This window comes from Raphanus sativus, chromosome 9, assembly GCF_000801105.2.
Source record: "Raphanus sativus cultivar WK10039 chromosome 9, ASM80110v3, whole genome shotgun sequence".
NCBI lineage: Eukaryota > Viridiplantae > Streptophyta > Magnoliopsida > Brassicales > Brassicaceae > Raphanus > Raphanus sativus.
In genome coordinates this window covers 26,315,258-26,338,398 of record NC_079519.1, presented here as the reverse complement: position 1 = coordinate 26,338,398, position 23,141 = coordinate 26,315,258, and the positions used below count along the sequence as shown (strand labels likewise).

The following is a 23,141-nucleotide window of genomic DNA, read 5'->3' as shown; positions in this document are numbered from 1 at the left end:
CGTCGAAATCGGGATAAAATTGAGAGAATTAGGGTTTATCAATTTTGGGAGTTGGGGTTTCTCCCTTTTGTTCTTGAAGGAGAAGAGGAATGAGCAATTGATCTTGCAATAATCGATTTTGAACACTTAAAATCGTGTTTGTTCGGTTCAAATCAAGTGTGATTTAAACCGACTTAAACCGAGATAAACCAGGCTCTCGATTTTTAACTAACCTGGGTACGGGATCGATCGATCTACGCAAACGAACGATCGATCCACATCGGGATCGATCTTCCCCGATCGACCGAAAATGTGGTTGGTCGATCATTTTCCATTCCGCAAAATATCGTTAGTTTGTATATATTTAACAGGATCGACCGACTAGATCGATCAGTTTCACTAAGACCGATCGATCCCTTTGAGGAGGAAAAACATCAAATTTCTAGTTTCACAAATGTTTTGTTAATTAATTTAATTAAAAATTATAACATGAAGGAAATTAATTTAAAATTATATATTTATAATTGGAATTAAAGACAGTATTATCATTATGAAACTTAAGCAAATTTTCTTAAAACATAAATCAAATTAACTCCAAATTATTCTTCTAGTCTGAAAATACTAAATTAAAACTAAGAAATTTAAAAAACAAAGTTCCAACTTCACATCTGAAGTTACAGAGGATCAATTTCAATAGCCTCAGTAGGCGTACACTTAAGAGGCTCATATTTTGACATCCTTTCAATCAACTCTGGATCATGAGCTGCTTCCCATAAATCACACAGAGTCTTTATCCTACAGCCCCATATGTTATCATCATCCACCAATGCTATGTCTAATCCAAGCGCGTGGCATTCAATGTGTTTTATAGTGTACACACCACAATGACTTTTTTGTCGGTTAAGTCCACTCATAGGTACATAGGAAACAGTGTACGGAGAGACGACGAGATGCTTCTGTACTGTCAATGACTGAACAGCCTTAACAATCCGAGGAATAAGATGCGTGAAAGCTTCCACTTCTTTGATTCTCTTTTTACCCGCACAATCAAACACCTGGATATTCCTAGTCACAAAACTGATGCATAAAGCGATCCAATGGTTGCCATTGACCCAAACAGGTACGTACATCCTATCTACGTCGACATTCCACAACTTCCGTGTTCTTCCATGAGAAGGCAGTTCACCTTTACCGTATTCGAGTAATAAAGGATTCATATTGTACTGCTTGATACCCTTACAGAAATGAATGTAATCACTAGCAATGAGGTCACTGAAAACGCATGTCATGAAAGCAACACGATCCACTTTCCATCGTTGCAGTGTTGTTCGTTCCCGGAATATGTACATTAAAGCATCGATCTCCTACAAAAACAAAGACAAATCTGTAAAATAAAGATTTTATAGAAAAGGTAACTTGTAATAAAAATCAGCAGTTGAATGCTTACATAGTTTTTAAGCCATGTGCTTACAGACATAACACGTCCGGCTAATTCTCCATCTAATATTGAAGGACCAATCTGTATAGCTCTGTAATCAAAATATAATACTATAGTTATCAAATACTAACAACATCATCGAAATGATATATACAAAGAAATTACTTACGTTCGTGTATTTTGCCATTCTGTCATCTTCTCAAATTTATCTGGATGCACAAACACCAACCAATTATCTGGGTCTTTGCTGCCTGCTACCCCTATCTTTTGGTCATCTAATCGTGGTGATGATACCTTCAATGATGGTGGAAGTTCCAACCAATCCAATGAATCTTCGATTGTAGGCTTAGATGTATCCAAATCTTTAACAAATGTGTCTTGTGAAAGTTTCTTCATGCAATTTTTGAATAACTCGTTTGTATCCATATGAAGATCACTAGCTGATGATTGAGTCAAATTACCACTAGGTAACTTAACATTCAAATCATCAGTCTTTAACTCTTTTTTATTCATACCCTGTTGAGAAACATAAAAGTATATTAGAGAGTTGAATATTATAAACATCAAGTTCCAAAAACAAATTACACATACTCACATCAAATTCAAAATAGAATACTCACATAAACATTTGAGTAGAATATTATAAAATGGTTACCTTTTTCTTGGATGGAGCTGTGTCTTTTTTGCTCATGGTAGATATAGTGTCGATTTTTATCTTTTTAGGACCGCTTGGTTGATCACTCTTCCCCGCCAATTCAGTAATCAGTAAAGATGTCCTCATCTGTGTAACTTCACTCTCAATCTTCACCAATCTGCCAGTTACATCTGTCTCAAACTGCTCTGTTCTACCCGAAGCTGTCTTGAGCTGTGTAATATCAGTCTCAATTTTCGTCAATCTGTCAGTTACCACTTTCTGAAACTTGTCAACTATATCCGAGAACTGGTTACTGATTTTCTTCTCAAAAGTAGTAAAAGAAGCTTGTAGTAGACCCTCCAAAAACTTTTTCATATCTGTATCAATGTTGACTTTCGATGAAGCAGCTAGTTCACACAAGACCTTCTTCTTCCTTGACTCTGCTCCTCGATCCACATACTTTCTTTTGTTTCTTCCTGAAATATCACTACTCTTAACAATCTCAGTATGACCTACTTGTTCTTCTCCTTCCTCTCCTTCTTCTCCTTCCTCTTCTTCGTTTCCTTCCTCTTCCTCTTCATCAGCTTCCTCAAATTCGGAGCTTGTAGTTTTTTGTACTCTCCAAACATGATTACTCCAATCATGTTTTTTTTCAATCATATCGAGGATGCGATCCACTCTTTCATCTTTCTTCTCATCTTTTCTTACAAAATCTGTTGCCAAAAAGACCTTTCCATCTCCTTGGAATTCTATGAGTGAATGCATAATTCCCTACAAAATAATCAAATCTTTAACAAAGTGAACAAGGCAATGAAAACATTATTATTAAAAAAAATATATTAGCATACATTCTCTGGAAATAAAGTCTCAACACCAATGATATCTTCATAAGAACATTTTGCACATCCTTTCCAATTACCACACAAAGGACCTGTGTAATTGTCGCTGACTTTTGTACCACAAATCTCTCCTAAAGCAGGAATAGCTTCCATTATCCAAATCTGGAAACCAACCAAAAATCCTTCCATCAGGTACCCCTCCTTATTCTCCAATTTAGCCTTTGTTTTATCAATCTGCTTCAACAGAAAATTGAACGAATACAAACCCCATGGGTAGTTCCGAAACTTGTCCAAATCCATTGCCAACTTCATGTAAAGAAGTGGGAAATTCACCTTCTCATCTCTCCCCATTACCACACCCATAACAACGCAAAGATAGACCAGCCTCACCCTATCAACCCAAGTCCAGGTACTGCTTTCTTCCAAATACTGGGTTTTTATGATCTGCAAGTTGATTTTCCCTCTTGTCTTTATCTGGTTGCTCCAAAAACCATCATCATCTTTCCATTTAACCAACCTACTTTTCTTTTCTTCCATTACTTTGAGACCAGTTACAGCATGATACTCTTGCAATCCGAAACGCATAGGTCTCTTAGCAAATGTGAACCACTTCTCATGTCTCTTGCTTGTTATCAACTCCTTACACAAGAAAGAGTGTACTAGCCTCGCCGAAAACTTCAGATTATTTTTCTCGATATTCATAATATGCGAGAAAAGGGGATCTTTCATCACTTCATCATATTCTGGTTCCATTTTTTTTCTCAGCAACTCGAGCAGTTTCAAACGGCAGCTGTTATTAATCTTTTTAACCTGAGGTTCCAAGCCTTCACCGTATTGACGACTCGGCAATTCCAACTCCATACCTGAAAATTAAACATAATTAAAATATAATAGCTATCAATAACTAATATGAATCACTAAAATAATAGATTGTGTGTGAAATCTTCGTTAATCATCATCCTAACAGACAATTTAACAAATTCAAAAATTGCCTCTTTTATATATATATATATATTTTCGAATTCTAATACTGGTGATAGAATTTCATACCTTTGTAAATCGACTGAAATAGTGATAAATTCAGAAAGAGATCACAAAATCTTCTCGGCTAGGTTCAAGAATCGTCGAAATCAGAGTGAAATTGAATGAGTTAGGGTTTATAAACTTGGGAATATGATATTCTACCCCTTGTTCTCCAAGGAGCAGAGAAAAATAGGTTTGATAGATTAGAAATCGAGTTTTAATAGTGTAGATTCGTGCTTGTTCGGTTTAAATCAAGTGGGAATCCAACCGGACTTAACCGACTAAAACCAAAAAATCATTTTTCGACTAACATGGACACGGGATCGATCGGTCTCCAATATATGACCGATCGATCTACTGTCGATCGAGCTATAGCAGATCGGCTAACCTGGGCTTCGCTCGATCAGAATATGGTCCGCAATTTTTTTTTGTTCTGGACATTTATCGGGATCGACTGATTCAGATCGATCGGGTGATTACGGGATCGATCGGTCCCGATGCAAAATTGTCTTCGTCGTTTTTGTTTTTTTCTTGGATTTTAATATATTCTTTTAATCATTTTCGTTTGAAAATATAATTTATTACTTAATATTTTTTTTTCATTATTATTTCGTATTTTTAATTGAAATTAGGGGCAGTATTGCCATTTAGAAAAAAATTAGTCTAATAGGACATAACCAATATAAGATTAGACTAATGGGACATAGTTACTGTTTTTTTGGCCCAAAAAAACAATTTTCCCAAATATTAATATTATTCACTATGTAAAATTTGACTTGTTACTTTTAGACAAGTAAATAGACTTGTTTTCTATACTTACAACTTATGTTACATATGAAATTGAAAACTGGTACATAAATCGTATGAAAATCGTAGAATTGAGATTTTTAAAAATATAGAAATCAGATATGTGTTGGAATGAAGCATATATCCAAATATATATATGAAAACTTTATAATATTTATGACTAAAAAGTATACGATTCAGATTAAAAGAATATATTTATTCATTTATAATAATTTTAAATGATTTGATATTATAATTTGGAAAATATAAATAAATTAAGGTTATATATTTATTATCAAATTAAGTATTTTAATATTTCATAAGTAACTGACACAATATATTTAAATACATAGGCTATATATGATTACAATATGATAAATCCACCACATTAATAGTTAATTAGGTATACAGCAAAATTGCAAGAAAAAGAAAACGGTAAACCACTCCCTCGGCGAACAAAATTGCAAGAAATGAACATATATATTGGTATGGCAAAATGTAACACTTTCTTCAAATAACCCTGCTAAAATATATTTTCATAAAACAAATTTGATCTGAAACATTCTATTGATGAAAAAACAGATATTATATAGAGAGTAAAACTAAGCTAGCAAATAGTAGTAAACAACAACTTACTATGGAAACCGGCAGATTTGAATAGAATCTCGGGAAGCTAAAGCAAAATATAATATATAGAAATTAAAATAAATCCAATCTTAGAAACTAAATCATATAACAAAACATCCAAGCAAACAGAGATACTCAAAGAAGATCGAGAAGATAAACACACACCAGAGAACGAGTATTATTTGACGATAATCTACTTCCCAATATATTACTCTTACGACAACTTGACAAGCCAAGAAAAAACATAGAACACAACCCCATATGCTAATGAAAACATAACTTTTTGACAATCAAACCTCCACGCTAGGTGTGTAGAGAACGAAAACTCTCCAAATCCTTGAAAATGAACCAAAGAATTTTAAACCGGAATAGAACGACGAACACTACTTCAGATATTACCCGTTGCAAGAGAGAACAAGGTAAGTAATCTTTTCTACTATGGTAAATCTATTATAAGAGGCAAACTCAATGCACATGCAAATAAAACATACTCAAGAAGCTGAAACAGAGCCAAATAAAAAAGACATAATCAAATCCGTAAAAACGCCTTTAAGAAAGTCAACACCGACAAGTTCATCTACGAAACCCATAAATGTAAAATCTTGATCTAGAACTACAATTAGATAAACTTAAAACTTAATCAAAAGACATTCAGACTATAAACAAACCTGACCTACAGTGATTTGAGGAGCAGAGAAACCATCAGCCAAAAATTCAATTCATATCTAAGATGACACGAAAGAGAAGTTAGAAGAGTTTTTAGAGATAGAAACAATCAAAGATAGATTTCTCATAAAAAATATATTAGATGGAATAACATCTAAACACTACAAAATTGTGTTTCTCATAAACACTCTCATTTCGTGTCAGATATGAACTGTGTTTCTCCCAAAATTTGCCACCTATTAAAATTATTCAAATATCTACCCGAGCAAGTACTCTTAGGCAGCAAAAGACATTTAAGAAAAAATGGTTATATTTTTTTAATTAGAAAAACCTTATACAGTCATTTGAAAAGGTATCAAACCGAATGTCACTATTTACTCATCCATAACTAATATATATTGTATGTCTTTAGACAGACCTATTCACAATGGAAAAAGCTTTTGATGTATTAGTGTTGGACAAAATTGAAATAATTAAAATTTGGTCAACAATTAGTGAAAAACTAAAAGTTGAAGGTGGTAGCTTATAAATATTGAAAGTTGGATTGACTTTGAACGTGCAATGGCGCTTTACCGAACCTAACGGTTGACGATATGTCTCACTATTGTCCCACTCGATTTCAGCCGTTGGATTTGAATCTTAAGAAGATCCCTTTGACTTGAACAAAGAAAATATCATGAAATACTACCACGTTCTGTAAGCGAATGACTCGCGTTATAATGAAAAAAAAAAAAGACTGAGAGTCCTCAAATGTGTTACGATATCGTACGTATGCATTATTTGGGCTGTGTTTGCCCGAAGTTAAACAAAAGGTGATGGGCCTGGCCCAATTAAAGAAAAGAAAGATGTTCATGCTTTATTCACCTTTCGTCGTCTGAACTGAAGAGAGAGATTGAGGAGGGCGCGGTTACCTCACTCAATTTCGGCCTCTTCTCCAAACCCTAATTTGCTCCAAGTTTCCATTTTTAAGAGTCATCTGGGGTCATCTGAAGAAACTGAAGCCCTTTTATTTACTTGTTCTGCCAAATTTCTGAAATCTGGTCTTCTTATGGGTTCGGAGAATCATGTAGTTGTGGATGTTAGTTCAGACGAGGAGGACATCGACAGAGACTACTTGAACTGGCTAAACAAGGACAAATCCAACAGCACCGATGTAGTCGAGGACGACGACGACGATTGTGTCCTTTTGGACTGTGATCCCGACAAGACTAGTGCTGCAGTTGAAGCTGAAGCTGATGATGATGATGACGAGGTGCTTGTAGTGGGGCAAAAGGGTGAGGTATTGAGTTCGAATCCACCTCAATTTTCATCAAAAGCCAAAGTCTTTGTTTAATAAAAAATGCCTTCATTTTAAAATCCAAAAAAATCTTCGTTTGTTATTGTAGATAGCATGTAGAGATTTCCCTCACCCTAGACATTCGTGTGCTAAGTACTCCTTCAACTCAACATCACATGAGAGTTACTGCGACCTGGTAAAGTAACCCATCTTCTATAAGCTTTTTCCCCTAATGCCTTAATCGATTATTTTCCTTGTCTAAATCCCTATTTTTTGTTCTATTTTTTATGCTTCGCTTTGAAGTGTCACTGTTACGTGTGTGACATCCCTGCTCCTTGTCCATACTGGTGCCTCGCTCTCTCCGGCGTAGATCATTGTCATGCTAATGATAAAGACAAGACATGGATGAAGCAACGCGAATACTTCAGGACTGGAGGGAATATGCCCACCCTAGTACCAGCTGCCCATGCTACAGTGTCTCCGCCTCAGAGTATCATCCGCTTGTCCCAAAACCCGTCGCCAAGGAATAATAAGATTGAGATCCGGGCTTGCTCATCATCATCATCCACCCGTGTTGCTAATCTCTCAAACGTCAGAGGCAGGAGTAGATCATTGAGCAGCAGTGTTACCATCCAAAAGGATACAAGTACTTATATGGATAACTTAAGGAGGTCTCGAGTGGCCTCTTCAGGAACTCGGTCTTATGGTAACAGCGTCAAGGTGGGTCTCTATACCAATGCTAAAGTTTCACGATCCACCCACCATAGTAACACTTTTGTAGTGGCACCAACAATAAACCCAGAAATGTACGCTCAACAACAACAACAACAACAAAATTGTCATCTCAACGTTACTGATTATTGTTGTGCAGCGATGACCGGGTCTGAGAGCAATGCAGATCTGTTTACTTTACCTGAGTGGGGTTCGACAGTTCAGCAGCGACAGGGAACTAACCAAAACGTCTTGCAGACCAAGCTGTCGGAAGTTGAGAGCTGGCTTATGGACAGTTGTAACCAAGCCAGCCTGGTAGCTCAAGACAACGTGACATTCGATTTCGAAACCTTCCTGAATGATTGAAACAATACTATCTTCGTTAGGAAGCTAGCTTTCCGTATGTGTATTGTAGAATTTGTAGGGGTGGGTTTAGATAGTGAAATCATAATTGTTAGCTCGTATTACAATTAAGACGTATTATTACTATGATACTATCTCTAACCAAGTGAAGACCGAACAAATATAGTGTTAGTTATATTTGGTTTTGTTTTCCAGATTTTCAGCAGATAGATTTAATTGTTTGTTTTAGCGAGGATGCAAAACCAACAGCAGAGGAAGGGAGGGAAGGGTTTTTAGTTGACTGACGTCTGTATCTTTTCCTCACCAGAAAAAAGAAGTTAAATTTTTTGGTTAATGAAGCTAGTGTTGCCTGATTTTGTATTAGTATTATTGATGGTTTAAGCTTTTATAATATTTTAACCCAAAAAAATATGTAGAGTATGTTTTGCAAGGCTGCAAAAGCTTCTTCATTTTTATTCTAGTGAGGTTAGTAGTTACCTAATTCTAATCATGCAGTCTCTATTTTAGTTTATAAAGTGTCAAGTTAGGTCCTTTTGAATATAATTTTTTTGGCATTTGGTATGCTTGTTAACTTAATTGGGGAATTTTCAAAAATACCATTTTGAAGGTACCATTATTCATCTTTACCACCATTAAGTACACATTTTCAAAAATACCTTATTTATTAAAATGTTAAACACTCTTATATTTTTGTTTTTATATGCCTTTCAAAATTTTAATCCAAAATTCTAAATCCTAAACCCCCAATTCTAAACCCTAAACCCTAAATCTTCAACTCTAAACCCTAAACCCTAAACTATATACCCTAAATTCAATATTCTAAACCCTAAACCCTGAAACCTCAACTATAAACCCTAAATCCTCAACTCTAAACCCCTAAACTTTATACCCTAAACCCTAAAACATCAAATCTAAACCCTAAAACATAAAATCTAAACCCTAAATCCTAAACGTTCAAATCTAAACCCGTCATTAAAAGTAGTGGTAAAAGTAGTTAGTGTAAACATGAAAAGTGGTACTATGAAAATTATATTTTTGGTAATTTCTCAACTTAATTTCTGGCTCATTCACGCTCTTGAATGAAAGAAAATATCAACAAATAGTAATTTTGTTTTTACTTTTGGACTCCTTAGATTTTTTTGACTGTTTTAAAGACATAATAGTTGAGATAAAGGTTCGAGTTCATTCCTGTTGAGTGTTGATTTAGTTCAGTTACTTCTCTTAATAGGCCGATTTTGCGTAACTAAACGAGTATAATGATAAATGAGTTCAGGTTCTGGCGGGTGACCCGTTAAAGCACGATGTCTTGATTTAACACGACAGTCCAACTGTTAACCCGACAATAGGACAATAGTCCTTGCGGTGACACGTGATATCCTTTTTAGGTCGATTAGCACATTTAAACTTGCAATTTGCTTGCGAGTTATCACAACTTTTTCTTTTTTTTTCTCTTCATTTTTGGGTTCAGTCACCGACTTAAAATGTGGAAGGTAATGTAGGATAGTAGTGGTCTAAGTTAAACCACCTTGACCTGACACTTTGGCACCTGATGTCCTATCTTCTTCTTTTTTCTTGTTCTAAAAGCTGATGTTCTACCATCATATGTTCTATGATGAAATAAAAATGTAATTTAAAAAAAAAGTTTATAGGTTTATAACTTTCTTAGTAGGTCCTTAGAAAAAGAATGAATATTGGAAATGAATAGAGACATACATCTATATTATTAAAGTTGAAGTACAAAATCGTAGTGTTTGGAAACTAGAATAGGAGATTTAAAGAAAACTGTTTGGATACAAGGTTAATAATGGTCTACTTAACCAAAATCGAAATCTATACTTTTCAACATTAATTATAGGTTCAGTTACCCCGTTTTCCTGCTAATCATATGGGTTCAGTTAACCAAATAATTAAGGTAACAGAATATTACTTTATTTGTGAAAATATCTTAACAATAGAGAGACTTTAGAATAAATAGGTAGACGGAATTGGCTATATTCTTGGTTTGCAATCTTTACAATATATTATTACCTTAATTTTCTAAACTAAACTTCATTCCCACGTCTTTTATTTATGCAAGGTATATATCTCCAAACTCTCTTATATTGCTTCCCAATCTCCTTAAAAGTTGTCAGACATTCCATAATTGGTTATCTAAATTAACGCAAACAAATATAACAATCTTTCAAATACAATCCATAATATTTTTAAAATATATGATATCCCATGAAAATTTAAAGTTGAGAATATCCGGGGAATAAACTTGGCACGCAATGACTCCTTATAACCTAGCTTATCCACCTCTCTATATATAGCGACTCTAGGAGATACCTAATTTACAGCTCAAAAAAAAACATGATTAGCGCAAGAAGACAAACAAGTTCGTGTGAAACTTCTTTTTTTGAAAATATTGATTGTCTACAAAGATGATAAACCTCAAAGAAAACTACTAATGATTTTGTCAAAGAGGTTTTTAATAATATGGATGAGTATTAGTGATAAGGTATTCTAAAGGTAAACATCTTATGATCCACGTTTCTGTTAAATTCTGTTTTCTGTTGTCGTAGATAGAATTTCTTTTTGACCATTGCAACTATTTTTGGTACATGCAGGTTCAACCAGTGTTGCTGATAAACTGTCAACTATATCCTATTTTGGAGAGAAATAGTGATGGGGTATGTCTTTACAATCTGGAAGAGATAGTGATGGGGTATTGTTTTTTCAAGCATGGAGTTCAGGAAGTCTGTTTAGAAGATGGTCATTTTATTTTTAAAGTGTTTTCCTTGAGTTCTATTAAGGAATACTTATAGACTCGATTATGTTACTTTTTATTAGTGTTCTACTTTGTGTTATAACGTTATAATTTTGAACCCAGATATGCATCACTATCTAGCTATGCATCACTATTCAATCAGTACTAAAGCCATATAGTACTATGTAAGGCAATGGTTCAATCTTATTCCTAAATCCACATGGTATTATATTGTTTTCATCTCAATTAAGTATTAAAAATTACTAACCATGAGTTGTATTTTACTTTCTCTTGCTCAGCGTGGGAGAGTAACTTCTTTCAGATCAGATTGTGGTCGTTCCTACTACCACATGTTTTGAATATTAAAAAAAATTACTACTGCTAAACAAACTAAAAAGTACAAATCTTTGTCCATTAACATAGAGTAATCTCTGAAACTTTGATACATATATAAGTAAATACACCTACAAAAAATCAGCGGCACTTACTTATTTGTAAATATGGAACTTATACTTATACGAACATCACTGTCTTCCTCCTCCACTGGCTTTCCTCTCGGGTATTGTTTTTTTTTTCGAAACCAAGTCCCGCTTGAATATTATAAAATTATGTGTGAATTTTGAGTTAGGTCATTCTGGATCTGGATGAATTCGGTTCTGATGTATTTACCCAAAAATATCTAAATAACCAAAGTATCTAAAACGGGTTCGGATATTTATAACAAAAATATGATTCAGTCCAGGTCTTTTGAATATTGTTAGTTATATTATGATACATCTAAAATATATAATACTAAATATGATATATAAATATCGATGCATAAAAATATATTTCAGGGGCAATTTAATAAAATATTAGTTGGTTCAGTTGAAATATATTTAAAAATTATATGAATTAAAAAAAATCAATATAAATGTACTGTACATTTGGATTCAAAATCATTTCTTTTAACAACAAACTACACAAATATATTTATTTGTATACAAATTTAAATTACAATATAAATATTTAATTAATATAGAAATATGTCATATTTTTTAAACAAAATATCAATGTAGAAGTATTGTATAGTTGCGTTCTAAAATCATTTATTTTAATAACAAACCAAATAAATATGTTGATTAGAGAGGAAATAAAACAAAACGAGAGAAACACATAGTTTATCAGAGACACTCTATGTATCGAATTTATTATAAAAAAAATTACTAAGATAAATACATTTAATAATTACAAACAATAATATATTTCATAAAAGTGAAAAATAATACCCGCGCTTTCGAAGCGCGGGTCAAAATCTAGTGTGTTTTTAAGCTGTAAGTTGTAATTCATAAACAAATATAACAATCTTTCCAAATAAATTATTTAAAAATAAATATGTCACATAAGTACAGAATGAAATAATTGCGTACAGTGATGTGTTTATTAAAAAGGTTAAATGTAAATTTAACCCAATTCAGTGTTATTAACGTGGGAAATAAAATAGTTAAAGATAAAATTAACAACCATCTCATTACCATTAAATGCTTGCTAGCACTATATCTTTCGTTTTATAATTTATTTCTTTTCACTAAAATTAACAAAAAATTGAAATATCTTGTGTGCTCATGATTTTTGTAACACATGAATACATTATTTATTAAAACTGATTTTATTTTAATTATTAAATTTAACTAGCAATTTCCATTGTTATAACATGTATTTTAACCTTATGTCTAACATCTTAAGAAAAATAATAAATAAAATTTCTCTTATTATATGGTTTGAAACTTAAAACTAGACCACATGTAGTCATATAATTGGTCAACTTATATTTTTTTACTAAGCTTTATATACATAAGATTAGCTTTCAAGTCACATTTATGGTATTAGAAAAGTCACTGGTAACAAAAATGATATTTGTAATAATGTGAATATGACGTTTCACATAGAGTTTTTTTTTTTTTTTTTTTTTTTTTTCCGTCTAAAATTTTTATTAAAGGGAAACACTCAAAAGGCAAAAGCCCAACTACAACAAACACAAAAGCCCACTACAGAAGCCACACACAAATCCAACATTTGGCCTCTAGCCCACTAAACCACAATGCTGGAAAACCCTAAACAATCGTATAGAAGAAGAAAACGCCGTTTACACCATTTTAGGTTAGCCAATGCAGGACACGTGTTCTCATCTCTACACGAGGAAGCCACGCGTCGCTACGCCACCACATCTTCTCCTTCAAGACTCAATACACCGGAATCTAACCGGAACCATGAACACCGACTCATCCAACTTCATCTTGGTCCTTTCCTCAGAAAGCTTCTACTGAGAGCCTCGCGATCTCCTCCGACACACGGAGCCACCACGACAGCAAACTGACCATCCAAAACCCGAACCAACCTTCATCGGATCTACACTTCAAACAAAAACACAGATCGACTTCAACCATCGTTTCACATAGAGTTTTGAGAGTAGTTTTATAAGCTTAAGAGTGTAAACGGGAAAAGCTTGCAACTTTAAGTAAAAGAAGCAATAGATGGGATTCATGACCAAAAAAAAGCGATAGATGGGAACAAAAACTGACAAAAAAAGATGGGAACAAAAAAGAATTTTGGATTTACCTATTTTATTTATTATAAAACAACAAAAAGAGATAGTGATTTTGTTAGAAGCAAAACAGTTTATTTGTTTCTATGGGAATTTAAAATTTTTTAAATTACCGATTAACCCTTTCTAATGGACCAAAGAGTTACATAAGTAAGAAAGAGAGAAGAAAGTAAAAGAAAAACGAAAATATAGGGAAAAAAACAAAAGAGGAAGATTTTATATTATGATTTCTTTATGAGTAAAATTATTTCCTCCAAATCTGCTATAAGAAAAAATGGCTTAAAAAGCGAGCGTTCTCACATATCCTCCAAACTCTATAAGATACATTTCCTTCTCTGAGATATTTTACTTAACTTTGTTGTGGAATCTTATTCTTTGCATTGAGTCATAGAACTCGTCCCCACTCTCCTCCAGCTTCCTCAACTGAATGCTCCTCTTTGTTGCTCGTGTGTAATCTCTTCCGCTTTGGGGGGGCAAAAGGGTTTCCGATTTGATTAATCTCCCGTCAAAATGGTATTCTAAATCTCTGGATTACATTTCAAAGTTTTGATCTTTTTATTTATTTTCATTTCAAACCGAAAATGAATGTACGTTTTGTTCTTCTGGGTTTCATTTGAATGTGCTCTGTTGTTACCTGGAAAAAAGTAATAGTGCAGTGATGAACATAAATCATCGTAAATGGTTTCTGCTGTTTAAGGTTTTATCATTGGTTGCTTTCATGTTGTGATTATTAAATTGGTTTTATTACTCAAGATTTTTTTTTTTGGGTGTGTGTGTGGGGTCTAGTTCTTGGGCGTTAAGCCTCTAAACTAGACACTATTGAATGCTGTTTGTGTAATTCACTTTTCGTAAATTAAATGTGTTTGCTTGCTTCTTCAGCCTTCTTCTACAGTTAAAGCTGGCTCGTTCGTTTGGGTCAAAGATCCGGAGGAGGCATGGTTAGATGGTGAAGTTATTGAGGTTAATGGAGATGATATTAAGGTCCAATGTACCTCAGGGAAGACGGTATGTTGGATACACTCTGAATAACTCTGATATATGTTGATGGAGGCTTGTATCTCATACTTGTGTTGAATTTTTATGCAGGTTGTTGTCAAAGTTTCAGACACATTTCCGAAAGATATGGAAGTTCCACCTTCTGGAGTGACTGACATGACAACGCTAGCATATCTACATGAACCAGGGGTCCTACAAAATTTGAAATCAAGATATCATATAGACGAAATATATGTGAGCTTTTCCTTTTGGTTTTTGCTCTTTTCTGTTTTTTTTTGTTGGCTCTGTTAAGACACTTTTTTGGACTAACATTTGTGTTATTTCTAGACTTACACAGGAGATATCTTGATTGCTGTGAACCCTTTTAAACAACTAGCGAACCTGTACAATGACCATATGATTGCACATTACAAAGGAGCCGCCTTTGGATCATTGATGCCCCATCCGTTTGCAGTTGCGGATGCAGCTTACAGGTACCTGCCATTCAACTTTTTCTTTCTCTTGTTCCCTTCCTTATTGGTTGTTTCCTGCTTTCACATTTTTCTTCTTCTTCTTCTTTGCTTGGGGTGTAGACAAATGATTAATGAGGGAGTTAGTCAATCAATCTTGGTAAGTGGTGAGAGTGGAGCAGGGAAGACTGAGACTGCTAAAACGCTTATGAAATATCTGGCCAAAATGGGAGGTCGAGCTGTCAAAGATCTCTCGAGCAGAAGGAGTGTCGAAGATCAAGTTTTGGAGGTATCTAATGGCAACTTGTGGATTATCTAAAGACAGGATTTGTAAAAGATCGTTATTTGACATGAATGGTGTTCTTTATGCAGTCCAATCCTGTTTTAGAAGCATTTGGGAATGCAAAAACCGTTAGGAACAACAATTCAAGGTGAGTGGAACATAAACTTTCTCTTAATAATGAATATCCGTTTTTATATGTATACAAATCATTATCATGTTGCAGTCGATTTGGTAAATTCGTGGAGATTCAGTTCGATCAAAGGGGAAGGATATCAGGAGCTGCTATCAAGACTTATTTGTTAGAGAGATCAAGGGTGTGCCAAGTGTCAGATTCTGAGAGAAACTATCACTGCTTTTACATGCTTTGTGCTGCACCACCAGAGGTAACATCATATGCCTCTTCTTTCTGTCTAATAGACCACAGTTTCTTGGAGATTCTGAAATTTATTGTTCTGTTGTTTCTCCTTATGTTATTTGACAGGACATTAGAAAACTAAGACTAGAGGATCCAACAACATACCGTTATCTGAATCAATCTCGTTGTATCAAGTTAGAGGGGATGGATGATTCGGAAGAATATGCTAAAACCAGAGAAGCAATGGGCATTGTTGGGATAAGCTCAGAGGAGCAGGTAAGTTATTTTTCCCTTCTCCTAGTAAAAAAAATGGTGATATATGAGTGTATTTGATTTGATATCACTTTCTTTTCCAGGAAGCAATATTTCGAGTTTTGGCAGCTATTCTTCATCTGGGTAACATAGAATTTACCAACGGAGAAGAAACAGACTCTTCAGTTCCAAAAGACAAGAAGTCACTGAAGATTGCAGCTGAGCTTTTCATGTACGCTGCTAACTTGAGTTGATCACTTTGAATGTGAAAATCATCCCTTTCAGAAACTATTCTTGACTCCTTGAATTCCTGCAGGTGTGATGAGCAGGCACTGGAAGATTCTCTCTGCAGACGTGTAATGGTGACACCTGAAGAAACGATATCTAGATGTCTGGATCCTGAGTCTGCAGCATTTAGTAGAGATGCTTTGGCAAAATTTGTGTACGCAAAATTGTTTGATTGGTATGTATTGCATTTCCGAGCATATAATTCTCTTTCTTAATTCCCAAAAGTAATTTTCCTAACTCTTTGCTTATTGCTTTTGTAGGATCGTAAACAAGATCAATAATTCAATTGGACAAGATCCTGACTCAAAACACATGATAGGAGTGTTGGATATATATGGATTCGAAAGCTTCAAGACAAACAGGTGCTTACGCTATATGCATCATGTTCGTTTTAGACAAGGAAAAGAATTGAGTAAAATGCTATGGAGCAAAGGCTCAAATGAAACATCAGACACATGACATGAATCTAGTTCTAGGAAGCAATTGATATATAGAAAAAGTCACTATTTCTCCTTGAAATTTCTGGAATGTTGAAATATAACAACATGTGGATAATAAATACATCGTTTATCTCTTAGTAAGAAGTCAAGTGCATGTTGCTTCTGATTCTTACTAATGCATCATGGTTTTTGCAGTTTTGAGCAATTTTGCATCAATTTGACGAATGAGAAACTTCAGCATCACTTTAATGAGGTTTGTCTGAACTCTGCTCTCTCTCTCTCTCTTCTGATAGTTGCCTTTTATTCAGCCTTGCTCCTTTTTGATTCATGATTCATGATTCTTTCCCTTGCGCAGCACGTCTTAAAAATGGAACAAGATGAGTACAAGAAAGAAGAAATTGAGTGGAACCACATCGAGTTCCCAGATAATTGGGAAGTTTTGGAACTTATTGAGAAGGTATCTAGTTTTTTTACCAAGTTTTACTGCGAGCTCTTTGTAAAATAGTTGCCACTTTCGCATGTTCATCACTCTTTTCTCACGTTTCAGAAACCTGGTGGTATTATTGCTCTCCTGGACGAGGCTTGGTAATCCTAAGAGCTTTCAGTTGTTATTATTCCGCTGCGTTGTCTCTGCTTTGAAATTGACGTTTTATTACCTCTGTCTTGCAGCATGTTCCCAAGATCAACACATGAAACGTTTTCTCAAAAGCTGTACGAAACATTAAAAAAGAACAAGCACTTTAGCAAGCCAAAATTAGCTCGTACTGACTTCACAGTTTGTCACTATGCTGGTGATGTGAGTAGAGCAGAGCAAGCATTTTTAAATAATGCAACTATGCCCTAAAAATACTAAAAGCACTGAGTATTCTTTGCAGGTAACCTATCAAACCCAGCAGTTTCTGGAAAAGAACAAAGATTATGTTGTTGCTGAGCATCAGGCTCTGCTAGGTGCTTCCAAGTGCACTTTTATTGCAGGTTTATTTCCTAGTCTAGTGGAAGATGCTAGCAAACAGTCCAAGTTCTCTTCTGTAGCTTCACAATTTAAGGTGAAGTAAATGAGGTATTTTTCATGTTTATAACAGGATTTATTGAAGTCATTTTCTTATTTATGCAGCTACAACTGGCACTATTGATGGAACGTCTTAGTACTACTGAGCCTCGCTATATTCGTTGCGTGAAGCCCAATAATCTTCTGAAGCCCTCTATCTTTGAGAACCAAAATGTTCTGCAACAGCTACGTTGTGGGGTTAGATTCACCTTCATTTTTTGGTTTGTCTGAAAACGTTTGTTTGTTATTTTCTCCATGCAAGTCTTATTAGTCATTTTACAGGGTATGATGGAGGCAATCGAGATATGCCGTGCTGGATTTCCTACACGGAAACATTTTGATGAATTCCTGGACAGATTTAGTGTCCTAGCTTCTTCTACTTTGGATAAGAGGTTTGGCTCTCTCTCAGTTCAGAGGTTGAAAGTTTACCTAGATATTGAAAATGCTCTAACTTTTGGCTTGTTCCTACTAGTTCTGATGAGAAAGCAGCCTGCAAGAAACTTCTGGAGGCAGTTGGACTCAGAGGATACCAGGTACTCATTATGTGCACGTCAAGCATGGACACTTTGCTGAATACTTGTTTGGTTTATTTTGCTTTAACGTTCTTTTTTTCTGCAGATTGGAAAGACGAAGGTTCTCCTCATGGCTGGGCAGATGGCTGAATTGGATGCTCGGAGGACCGATGTCTTGGGAAGAGCAGCCAGAATCATACAGAGGAAATTCCGCTCCTACCTGCTCCTCAAAGCTGCAATAAATATTCAGGCTCTGTGCAGAGGTATCTAAAAGTTGTAGAGAATATTAGCTGATTCTCAAATATTCACTTAGCTAGAGAACAAATGCATTTATTATTTGCTTTGTTATCCATCATTTACAGGTCAACTCGCTCGACATATATTTGAGGACTTGCGCAGAAAGGAAGCGGCTGCTTTGAAGATCCAGAGAGCTTTGCGGATCTACCTTGATAGGCGGTCTTACAAAGAAGCTGTGGTTACAGTTCAGTCAGGTTTGCGTGGTATGGCTGCTCGCAATGTACTAGGAAGGAAGACCAAGGCCACACTTGCTATTCAGGTGGTGAAACCTCTTTCTCTTTTTTTTTTTCTTATCATCTTTGAGCTTTTCTCATCCCTCCAAATTTCTCTTAGACTCCGAGTTTAATTTTTTTCATTGCATATACCAGATCCATTGCCGTAGATACCTGGCCGAGTCGCACTACAAGAAGCTGAAGAAAGCAGCGATTACTACACAAAGTGCATGGAGAGCAAGGCTAGCCCGTAAAGAACTGCGAGAGCTTAAGATGGTGAGCCTAATCTTCTTTTACTTTTCCGTTCTAAGCATTTTACATGGAAGACGAGCTTAAAAAAATGTGGTTAGATGAGTTTAGATAATGGAGCTAGCAGCTGGAAATTGCGCTGTTTATTGATTGTCTTGAACACACAGAGAGAGCGAACATGCTCGTTTTTGGCCAAAAATGATAAACTGAAGCAATGATATTTTCTGTAGGCTGCAAAGGAAACTGGAGCCCTACAAGCTGCGAAGAGTAAGCTTGAGAAGCAAGTGGAAGATCTCACGCTGAGACTGCAGCTAGAGAAACGCATGAGGGTCAGTATAACCACAGCCACTTATCCTTCTCTTTTCGGTTTTCTATCCGTTCTCTGGATACTGATTCAACAGATTCTTCAACCTGTCATTGTGGGCTTTGACGTTGTAGGTGGACGTGGAAGAGAGTAAAACACAAGAAAATGCGAAACTGCAATTAGCACTGAAGGAAATACAACTGCAGTTCAAGGAGACCAAAGTGTCTCTCTCAAAGGAAGTGGAAGCTGCGAAAAAGACTGCAGAAATGGTTTCGGTAGTAAAGGAGGTTCCTATTGTTGACACCGAGCTTGTGGAGAAACTCAAGAGTGAAAATGAAAACCTCAAGGTAGGGAGTTTGCTATATATAATTAGTAAGGCGTTTCAAAGATGTAGAAACCAAAGCCACGTTTGAAATTTCATTTTTTTTTTTCATATGCAGTCCATGGTAAGTTCGCTGGAGCAGAAGATTGATGAAACAGAGAAAAAATTCAAGGAGAAGGTGAAGCAGGCTTTAGAAGCTGAAGACAAAATTGTTGATTTGAAGACCGCCATGCACAAGTATTCACTCACTATTGGTCTATTTGCTATTGAGTTTCCACAGAGATTTTTAAGGTCCTTTTTTCTTCATTTGCAGACTGCAAGAGAAGCTAGAGGATGTGATAAACGAAAATGAAGTTTTGAAGCAATCTGCCTTAAGCACACCTGTTAAGACAGCATCAGGACGTTTCTTCCCTGCTACTCCACTAAAGGTAAAACATATACTTGAAATGACTTCATCTGACTCTCTCAATCAATCATCCTAATTAATAATACTGCTCTTGCTGCTCAGAACTTGCAAAATGCCGAAGCAAATCAACTCACTGTAAGTTATGTCTTTTGCTTTTCCATCTACTTTTTATCTGATAGCCTGCTCCATTTCTTTTGTAAATCCTTAAAGATCCGTCTCTGCAGGGAACTATGTTTACAACACCAGCAAGGATTCAAGAATCCAGGGGTTCTCATATTGATCCTCAAGAAGTATGTTGTTTAGTAAATTTACTGGATTATGTGCTCTCCGTCCTTGGTTGAAGAGAGATTCTCCTTTTCTTGGTACAGGAGGATGTGGAAGCCCTAATCAGCTGTGTCACAAAAAACGTTGGATTTAGTCAGGGGAAGCCTGTGGCGGCATTTACCATCTACAAATGTCTTCTTCATTGGAAATCCTTTGAAGCAGAAGGAACCAATGTATTTGATCGTCTTGTTCAAATGATTGGTTCTGCTATTAAGGTACACTAAAAATTGAGAGGGTCCGTAGAAATATTCTTTTTCTTTTATCAGAATGAAAATGACTAATGGTTTCTTACTATTAGAATGAAGACGACAACGCTAACTTGGCATATTGGTTATCCAATACTTCGACCTTATTGTTCATGCTACAACAAAGTCTCAGATCTGGTGGAAATGGGGCCACTCCACTTCGAAAGTCACCTTCCTTGGTCCGATGGATGACCAAGGTAAATATTTATACCCTTTGTCTTGTGTTGATGAGTGTGTGTATACTCCAGAAACTAAAACAATCCTTGCCGTTTTGTTTACCAGGGTTTCCGTTCTCCAGCAGCTGAAGCGATTCGACCAGTTGATGCCAAGGCTCCAGCTTTGCTTTTCAAGCAGCAGCTTGCAGCATATGTTGAAAAGATTATTGGGATTATCTGGTTTAAACTGAAAAAGGATTTGAACACTTCCCTTACTCTCTGCATCCAGGTGCTATGATCCACAATGCTTCTCTATTTTTTTCATCTTTGCCTTTGTATCTATGTATATGTGTTGTGAGCTGACATGAGAAAATCTTTCCTCTAGGCACCAAAAACGTTCAAGGGGACTGCGCTAATGTCTGATAGCACTGCTAAATACTGGCAGGGGATTATTGAAGGACTAGATGCACTGCTAAGCACACTTAAAGAGAACTTTGTATGTGAAACTCGTTTCTACTCAGTGCTCTTGTCTCCCCTAAATGTCAAGAGATTTTTACTAAGCTTATTCTTGTTACAGGTTCCTCTGGTTCTTATCCACAAGATATTGTCTCAGGCTTTCTCACTCATCAATGTCCAACTGTGGAACAGGTTTGTATTTACCTTTCTGTGTTTTTGGAATATGAATCTGTATGGTAAGCAGATTTTAATAGACCTCTTCTAATTTGGTTCACAGCGTTATGACGAGACCAGATAACTGTTCGTTCATCAATGGAGAATATGTAAAATCTGGTTTAGAAAAGTTAGAGGTTTGGTGCTTGGAAACAAATGAAGAGGTATTATTCCCCCAAAGTACAGTTTTCTTTCTTCTTTTGTTGTCTTCAATATCTCTCACCTTTTGGCCACTCGTCTTTGATAGTATGCTGGCTCATCCTGGGATGAACTCAAACATACCAGACAGGCTGTTGGATTCTTGGTATGTTGTGAAACTTGTTTTTGAATTTTTGAGAAATTTAACTGTACTTGAATCTACTAAGTAAGAGTTTTTTTTGAATTCCCATCTTCAACACAGCTCTTCCATAATAAGTACAAAATCTCATACGATGAGATTGCAAAAAAATTGTGTCCAGTAAGTCTCTCTCTCTCTCTCTATCAACCAACTATTTTTTTTTATGGAACTTTGACTTTTGTGGTTATACTGACACCATTTTTGTCCGCATCACATCAGGTCCTTAGAATACAACAGCATTTCAGATTATGTACTCTGTATAAGGATGAAATCTACAACACAAAAAGTGTTTCTCAAGAGGTAAAAGCTTTCTGAGGAAAATGCTGCTTGTCTAATTATTTGTTTTTAATCCTTTGCTCCAGTAAGTAGTTTTGATCCTCTGATGATCAAACAGGTCATAGAGAACATGGCAGGAGTTATGACAGACAGCAGCGACTTCTTGTTAAAAGATGATTCTAGGTATGTATGGCTTTGCATCTGTCATCTTTACCCAAATATAAAAATCCCATATAGGTTGCTGCTATGATCATCAAAAATCATAATTATATGACCCTTTTTTGGCTTTGGTGTGGAGCAGCAACAGCATATCTCTCTTGATCGATGACTTATCTAGTTCAATGCAAGATAAGGACTTTGCACAAGTGAAACCTGCCGAGGAACTAGTGGAGAATCCAGCTTTCAGTTTCTTGCAATAGTGTAACTCAGTGAAACAAAAAAAACAAGAACACCATTTAAAAAGAAAAAAAAATAGGATGAAGAATCTCTCTCAGGATGAAATCACCGATTTGTTTATTTGTGTCTCATTGGATTTCTCTCTCTAATTATCCAAGAGAGATTGTTTTGCTGGGAGAGTAAAAAAGACATCCGGTTATTTTTTATGGGTCACTTCTTCTGTTGGTGGAAACAAGGAACTTTTGGTATAGTTTGTACAAAAGACGATCAATATATATTGAGTATAAAAGAAAAAAAGTTTTTAGGATAAGAAAATAAAATGATGTTATTATCTGTTATAGATTGATGACATGCATTTATCTGTGTTTTTTGTAGTTTTCTTGTGTCTAATTATTTGATAGAGAAAATCTCATTTTAAACCATGAAGGCACTTTAAACTTTGGTGCTCAAAAACTCACACTTCAATCTTTAAATCAAGAGTATTTAGGTCATATACACACAGAAATTGTCGAAATTTGGAGAATACCCAAGACACTGTTGAATTTTTTTTAATACCGAAACACCCCTATACGACTACAGCTCATTTATCTTGTACTTGTATATTCTGTGTCAGAGACTAGACGCTAAGACCCTATTCTACACACCACAGGC

At 35.3% G+C, this 23,141-nt stretch overlaps 3 protein-coding genes across 4 annotated transcripts; 2 read left to right on the top strand and 1 right to left on the bottom strand.

The window, feature by feature from the left end:
* Positions 1-653: 653 nt before the first annotated feature.
* On the bottom strand, positions 654-3,751 carry LOC130500179 (uncharacterized). Its single transcript, XM_056994932.1, has 6 exons — positions 2,900-3,751; positions 2,687-2,822; positions 2,073-2,527; positions 1,587-1,933; positions 1,427-1,508; positions 654-1,343 (listed from the first exon to the last, which is right to left on the bottom strand). Exons 1-6 carry the CDS (start codon positions 3,749-3,751, stop codon positions 654-656), a joined length of 2,562 nt encoding a protein of 853 aa, XP_056850912.1.
* A 3,109-nt stretch (positions 3,752-6,860) lies between these two features.
* LOC108825557 (RPM1 interacting protein 13) lies at positions 6,861-8,533 on the top strand. Its single transcript, XM_018598871.2, has 3 exons — positions 6,861-7,271; positions 7,378-7,464; positions 7,572-8,533. The coding sequence occupies exons 1-3, from the start codon at positions 7,041-7,043 to the stop codon at positions 8,343-8,345; spliced, it is 1,092 nt and encodes a 363-aa protein (XP_018454373.2). The 5' UTR covers positions 6,861-7,040; the 3' UTR covers positions 8,346-8,533.
* A 5,403-nt stretch (positions 8,534-13,936) lies between these two features.
* On the top strand, positions 13,937-22,828 carry LOC108825546 (myosin-13). 2 transcript variants are annotated; one of them, XM_018598856.2, is made up of 39 exons: positions 13,939-14,188; positions 14,555-14,680; positions 14,762-14,905; positions 14,999-15,144; positions 15,244-15,409; positions 15,493-15,551; positions 15,627-15,786; positions 15,885-16,034; positions 16,115-16,242; positions 16,327-16,473; positions 16,559-16,660; positions 16,934-16,991; positions 17,094-17,195; positions 17,286-17,323; positions 17,408-17,534; positions 17,614-17,784; positions 17,853-17,984; positions 18,069-18,178; positions 18,259-18,319; positions 18,405-18,561; positions 18,661-18,854; positions 18,964-19,083; positions 19,287-19,385; positions 19,495-19,707; positions 19,801-19,919; positions 19,996-20,110; positions 20,191-20,223; positions 20,313-20,378; positions 20,457-20,627; positions 20,711-20,854; positions 20,940-21,101; positions 21,198-21,308; positions 21,390-21,460; positions 21,546-21,645; positions 21,729-21,785; positions 21,882-21,938; positions 22,038-22,118; positions 22,213-22,277; positions 22,396-22,828. In XM_018598856.2, exons 1-39 carry the CDS (start codon positions 14,186-14,188, stop codon positions 22,511-22,513), a joined length of 4,383 nt encoding a protein of 1,460 aa, XP_018454358.1. In that variant the 5' UTR covers positions 13,939-14,185; the 3' UTR covers positions 22,514-22,828. The 2 variants fall into 2 exon arrangements, with proteins under 2 accessions (XP_056850422.1, XP_018454358.1); XM_056994442.1 differs by having other exon boundaries at positions 13,937-14,188; positions 21,882-22,118.
* The last annotated feature ends 313 nt before the right edge of the window (positions 22,829-23,141 follow it).

Bases quoted from the DNA above. Each gene is read 5' to 3' on its own strand.
- LOC130500179 (XM_056994932.1), bottom strand. From the start codon at position 3,751: ATGGAGTTGGAATTGCCGAGTCGTCAATACGGTGAAGGCTTGGAACCT. The intron at 1,934-2,072 runs GTAACCATTTTA...GTTTCTCAACAG, and splicing joins CAGCTCCATCCAAGAAAAAG to GGTATGAATAAAAAAGAGTT. The intron at 1,509-1,586 runs GTAAGTAATTTC...TTTTGATTACAG, and splicing joins GAATGGCAAAATACACGAAC to AGCTATACAGATTGGTCCTT.
- LOC108825557 (XM_018598871.2), top strand. From the start codon at position 7,041: ATGGGTTCGGAGAATCATGTAGTTGTGGATGTTAGTTCAGACGAGGAG. The intron at 7,272-7,377 runs GTATTGAGTTCG...TTGTTATTGTAG, and splicing joins TAGTGGGGCAAAAGGGTGAG to ATAGCATGTAGAGATTTCCC. The intron at 7,465-7,571 runs GTAAAGTAACCC...TTCGCTTTGAAG, and splicing joins ATGAGAGTTACTGCGACCTG to TGTCACTGTTACGTGTGTGA.
- LOC108825546 (XM_056994442.1), top strand. The intron at 17,985-18,068 runs GTTAGATTCACC...GTCATTTTACAG, and splicing joins TGCAACAGCTACGTTGTGGG to GGTATGATGGAGGCAATCGA. The intron at 20,224-20,312 runs GTAAGTTATGTC...CCGTCTCTGCAG, and splicing joins CCGAAGCAAATCAACTCACT to GGAACTATGTTTACAACACC.